The sequence below is a fragment of the Gavialis gangeticus genome, unplaced genomic scaffold, assembly GCF_001723915.1.
Source record: "Gavialis gangeticus isolate Ggan-Ray unplaced genomic scaffold, GavGan_comp1, whole genome shotgun sequence".
Classification (NCBI taxonomy): Eukaryota; Metazoa; Chordata; order Crocodylia; family Gavialidae; genus Gavialis; species Gavialis gangeticus.
Genome location: NW_017729029.1, coordinates 10,632,788 through 10,637,984, shown reverse-complemented (window position 1 = coordinate 10,637,984; position 5,197 = coordinate 10,632,788). Strand labels below are relative to the sequence as shown.

The 5,197-nt window shown below is 52.5% G+C and overlaps 2 protein-coding genes and 1 long non-coding RNA gene across 5 annotated transcripts in view; 2 read left to right on the top strand and 1 right to left on the bottom strand.

The window, feature by feature from the left end:
* Positions 1 to 885, top strand: part of LOC109300554 (mitochondrial ornithine transporter 1-like) — a 30,076-nt gene extending 29,191 nt beyond the window's left edge. Inside the window, exon 6 of one of the 3 annotated variants that reach the window (XM_019521241.1) lies at positions 332 to 885. In XM_019521241.1, coding sequence (XP_019376786.1) covers positions 332 to 459 — 128 coding nt within the window. In that variant the 3' untranslated portion in view covers positions 460 to 885. The other 2 variants (XM_019521238.1, XM_019521240.1) reach the window with 2 other exon arrangements.
* The window catches only part of LOC109300556, a 17,317-nt gene extending 15,220 nt beyond the window's left edge, over positions 1 to 2,097 (bottom strand). The window contains exon 1 of the long non-coding RNA XR_002098262.1: positions 1,537 to 2,097. This is a non-coding gene — a long non-coding RNA (uncharacterized LOC109300556). The remainder of the gene's footprint in view (positions 1 to 1,536) is intronic.
* Positions 2,098 to 2,107: 10 nt separating this feature from the next.
* ITGB1BP2 (integrin subunit beta 1 binding protein 2) overlaps positions 2,108 to 5,197 on the top strand; it is a 12,734-nt gene continuing 9,644 nt past the window's right edge. Inside the window, exons 1-5 of the mRNA XM_019521006.1 lie at positions 2,108 to 2,814; positions 3,706 to 3,755; positions 3,930 to 3,986; positions 4,779 to 4,927; positions 5,061 to 5,195. Of these exons, the coding sequence (XP_019376551.1) occupies positions 2,751 to 2,814; positions 3,706 to 3,755; positions 3,930 to 3,986; positions 4,779 to 4,927; positions 5,061 to 5,195 (455 nt within the window). The 5' untranslated portion in view covers positions 2,108 to 2,750. The remainder of the gene's footprint in view (positions 2,815 to 3,705; positions 3,756 to 3,929; positions 3,987 to 4,778; positions 4,928 to 5,060; positions 5,196 to 5,197) is intronic.

Here is a 5,197-nt window from a genome sequence, read left to right as displayed (position 1 = left end):
TGGGGGCGCCTGTTTCTGGCTGGCTGTTTATCCCATCGACTCGGTGAAGTCGCGGATCCAGGTGCTGTCCATGGCGGGGCGGCAGGATGGCTTCTTGCTCTCCTTACTGCACATTTTGAGGACAGAAGGTGAGTGACCCTGACAGCCAGAGTCCCCAAGTCCACTTCCAGGGCTCCTATGTGGGAGTCCCTTCGAGGACAGCTAGGAGGAGGTCTCTAGCGGCCCTGTGGTGGAGTCTCCTGGCTTGGACCATGGCCAACTCCTTACCAGAAGCTCTGTTTGCCCAGCCTGAGGATGGAGCACCCTTGTGACTGTGACATTGGTGTTGTAGGTTTTGTGCCTCTTTACTGCGGACTGATGCCCACAGTGATACGTGCAGTCCCTTCCAACGGAGCTCTCTTCCTTGCATATGAAGTCACCAGGAAAAGGCTAATGGAGCTGCTTGACAGGACGGCCTGAGATTGGAGGTCAAAGCCTTATCCCAGGAGGGGCATCAGGACAACTGTATATGAGACTTGTCTTGAGCTGACAAGGCCAAATCCATGTGTGAAGTTTCTCAGGGTGCTGGGTGGGGACAGACAGCTGTGACTATCATCAGAAGAGCCATGTGACCTGCTCAGCTATTTCAGTGCGGCAGCGATTGGGCTCACCCCTAGAGAGCGCAGCCATGCACCCTTTGACCTAGGCTGCTGCTTTCTCTAAGGCATGTGCTGTTCAGTCTGTTGAGAACAAGGCTACTGTGTTCAACTGTGCTCTGGAGTGAGAGAACTGCAATGCTCCTGCTGGCTTCAGCAGCTCGTGCAAAATGTTTTTCCTTGTGTAAATAACAAAGCTAATCTTCCTGAGTGTTTGTGGGAATTCAATAAAGTCTCAGCTTGGAGAGGGCTTTTCTGTTTTTCCAGGGGCTGATGGGACCCTGAGAATAGGCAATCTCCAGAGGACAGAGGACCTGGCAGTGCAGCCTGGAGAGTATTTGGAGCTGAGCCTGGCCTGATTGCTCTCTTGGTGATGCTGTGGAAGGGCCCAGTAATGTCCATGGAATATGCTCTGTGCTGGATCTTGTGGAACCCTGTACAAAAAGGTTATGAATATCCAGATATGCACTATTTATCTGCTGATGTCTGTGTAGCCCACAGTCACCCTTGCTCACTGGACCAGCCATACCTGGTCAGCTGCTCCAAGAATGTGGTAGGCACTCTCCAGAATGTCTTCTCCACTGCTCTTCTGCAACCTGTGCTTTCTTCTGTAATGTCTAGACCTTCTCTGGGTCCTAGCCAAACATTTCCATATGCTGGGGAGATGAGAAACAGGGTCATTTACTGGGAATGTGCTTTTACCTATGAGTAGATGCTTTAGTTGAGTGATTCTCAGCCAGGGTGCTGTGGCACCCTCGGGTGTCCTGAGATCCCTTCAAGGGTGCTGTGGAGTGCTAGCATTGTTAGGTGTACAAACATGATCTGCAAGATAATTCTGGAGATTCCAAATAGGAATCCATAGCGATAGAAACAGAGAGCACAGCCAGGTTCAACAAGGGACCTGACAGATTCATGCATGCTCAATCTATTATTGGCTATTTAGCAAAACGGGTGGAGAAGTTTCCTTTGGCTTCTCTCATCCAATAGTTGTGGATGCCAGGGAGAGATCACTCTAGATCTGTCCAGTTCAATGCTCTTCCTCTAGTATCTAGTCCTGCCACTGCTGGAGACGGGATACTGGGCTAGATGCACCATTGGTCTGAGCCAGTCTGGCACTGCTGACATTCTTGTGTAAAAACATGGTGTCCTGTTGTGGTCTCTTGGAGTTCTTTCTGACAGAATTATTGCTCTGTTTTTTTTCAATGGTTGAAAAATAAGTGAAAATTAAGAGATGGCATTTTTGAGGGTATCTGGAGCCTAACAAAGGGGTGCCTTGCGTCTACAGAGGTTGAGAACCATTGCATTAGTTTATTGTCTCAGAAACCAGCCCCTCCCTGTCATGGTGAGGAATTAGAGAAAGATGCAATTAGAAAATGTAAATGTGGGTGCTACCCAAGCACCAGCATCTGTAGTAGACCTGCGGGTTGGTCCTTTGTGAGTCTGTCCGGTTAGTTAGTGGAGGGGTTCTGGCCAGATTCCTCCGTACACTCACAGCTAGACTTTCAGGCAAAGATCTTTGAAGCAGATGGTGAGGCAGGAGTGAAAGCCCACTTAGTTTTGCAGAGGTCTGATGAACTGGTTGCTGGAGCAGCCATGTTGCTGTAAGCAGAGTGAACAGCCTGGAGTCGTTGCATGCAGCAAGGAGGGCTGGGAAGGCATCCTGCTGAGCATAGTTTCACTGCAGGCTCCTGGCTGAGGTTTGTGCCTTGCATGGAGGCACAGAAGTCAGGTGATAAATTTGGCCTCCTCCTCGAGTTGGTGGTGTTCCTTTCCCCTTCTGTTGTTGCTCTGCCTCTTTGCTTTCTGGATGGGGAGGCAGAACAGAAATGCCTGCTTAGACAGAGTGACAGACAGGTCGAGCCAGCTGCTGAGCCTGCATGCCCATCTTTGGGCTGCTCTCTGGTTGCCAAAGACCCCCCCACCTCCCGGGGCTGCCTCTAAAGATAGACAAATACCCTTTTTCCTCCCCCCCCCCCTGCTTTGCTGGAAGCTTCGCCACAGATGCTGGGTGGTGAACAATCAGTTTCAGTTAATTGCTGCTGGAGGCGGGGATGTGATTTGCAGTCATTTCAGCCACTGGGCAGGAGTTGAGATCCTTGTGTGTGACCCACAGAAATGGCTTTGCTGTGTTACAATAAGGGCTGTGGGCAAAGGTTTGACCTGGATAAGAACTCCCAGGGTAAGTGGATTTGTTTTGCAGGCATTAGGCGAGCTGAGATTTATGCCCTTTTCCCTCTGCTTGTTCTGGAGGTCCCTTTGCCTTGTACCAGGTAACGGAAACTAAACCATTGGGGTTTCTGGAACTTGGCGAGCTGGGGCCCTGCTGATGTCAGGTCAGCTGCCTGTGGCAAAACAGCCGTTTCCAACTGCAGAATGGGATTTTGCATTCTGAGCTGTGGCCGTCTAAGCCCCACCACTGAACTGCATGTGGAGAGAAGCCTGATGTTAACTGCAGGGTGCCATTATGGTAACCTGGGGTTCTTGGACAGACCTTAAATGACCTGTCCCCACTCCCAGCTATCTCTGGAAGCATTTTCCCAGGTCACTACTACTTTGGTGCGTTTTCCAGGGCCGGGTCCCCTTTTGGCCAGGGGAGGGTCTCTGTTGTGTGCATCTGTGGGCTGGATGTGGTTGGTGGATGCCAGGTAGGTTCTCTCCCATAGACCCCTTTCCAGCCTGGACTGGTTTTCCTGAGGCCTCGAGCAATCCCTTTGGTCCCTGGGGCTGGAGGGGAGAAAAGCCAGGGGTGTCTGCAGGAGCAGTGACTGCTCAGGAGGACCTTCCTGTTAGGGCCAAAATGTAGACATGAGAAGGAGGAACACCAGTCCCCAAATGCGCCTGCCTAGACCAACAGGTCAAGGGAAGCAGCAGAGGGAGCAAGTGATGCATTGTGGAATCTGATAGTCCAGTGCTAGGGAAACAAGCGTCTTGCTGGGCTGGTATGGGCTTCAAGACAAGTGGAGCACCTGTGGGGCAGTTCCCAGGTGTTTGGACCTGGCAGGAGCACTGGGATTTCTGGGCCTTGCCAGGATTCCTTGTGAATTGCTGATCGCTTTGTCTCTGCTCATAGGTTCCTGTGTGTACCACCCGGGCGTCCCCATATTCCACGATGCCCTGAAGGTGAGCGAGGCAGTTGAGGCAGCTGCTGGGATGAGCTGTGTGTGCTGGGAACACCCCATGGGGCACAGGTCCGAGGAAGGGGCTGCCGGGCATACAGTGGGTGTTGGTGCACACAATTTGGAGCCCCCTGGGACATTCAACATCTGATCCTGTGTGTGTTCCCCTTGTGCGTAGGGCTGGTCTTGTTGCAAGAAAAGAACCACCGACTTTTCAGAATTCCTTTCCATTAAGGTATGTGACATCCCCCTGTCTGGCTTAGACAGCTGATTTGTCTGTCCCCAGAAACAAAACCCCCAAATCCTCTGTCTGCTTGAGCCCAGCCCTGCCTGCCCAGCTTCCCCAGTTGCAGGAGCGTCAAACTCAGTTCCACTGGACAGTTACATTCACTGCTTTTCAGGTGTCTGTGGGCCACAGCTGGGATTTCATGTGGGCAGCCCCAGCAGTATCATGAGAAGAAGCCCTGCTACAGTGGCCAGAGCTCTGGCTGCAGTGGCAGGCTTCCCACAGTGGCAGTCAATACCGCTATGAGAGTTACCGTGAGCAGCTCCAACAGCACCACGGCTGAAGCCCTGCCACCATGACAAGAGCAGCAGAAAAGTCCATGGGTCAGATGACCCTGCCTCACAGACTGGATCCAGCTCATGGGCCCTATGTCTAACACCCCTTCCCTATTCCAGGCCAGTCCAGCTGGATAAATAGGGAGTCACTGCAGGATGGCACTACCTGTCCTCCACCCCAGGACCTCTGTAAGCACCTGGTGCTGTGGAGCTGCTGGTACCAAGCTCATCTGACAGGGTGAGAGGCCCCAAGCTGTGAGGGCATCTGTCATATGACATGATTGCAGCAGCAGGGTGCAAGTCTCTGCAGTTTGTAGCCACTGCCCATCGAAAGATCAGGGACAGAATTAGTAAGATGCATGTCCTGGCTACTGGGCTCAGGGGGCTTCAGGAGCAGCCTGGGCACAAGCTTCAGGGTGAAGGGGTCAAAACATGCATCAGGCTTTTCTCTGTCACTTCCCTTCAGGGCTGTACCAAGGGCTGTCACAGCAGTGAGAAGCCTTCTGAGCCCTTCAGCCAAGTGGAGACCTCTGACAAGCTGGTGGCCAAGCTAGGCAGGGAACTCATTGTCCAAGGACCAAAGTCAGCAGAGAAGATGCAGCGGGAAAGGCCCAGGTGAACCAGTTGGCTCCTTGCCCAAGAAGGTTTGCAGGGAGCATTTGCCCCTGCTACCTCTGGGCAGGGACGAGCACAGCTGGCCTCAGCATGGCATTAAAAACAGCCTCCTTATGCTGCATTTCTTTTGCAGCTCTGATGAGCTGAGACAGCAGCTGCCAATTAAAGTGTCCAGGTCTCTGGAGCAGGTGTTGGAGAAACTGAATCTGACCTCTGAAGACCAGCCCCCAAAGGGGGGCTCCTTATGCCAGGGTGAGAAGGTGGAACTGA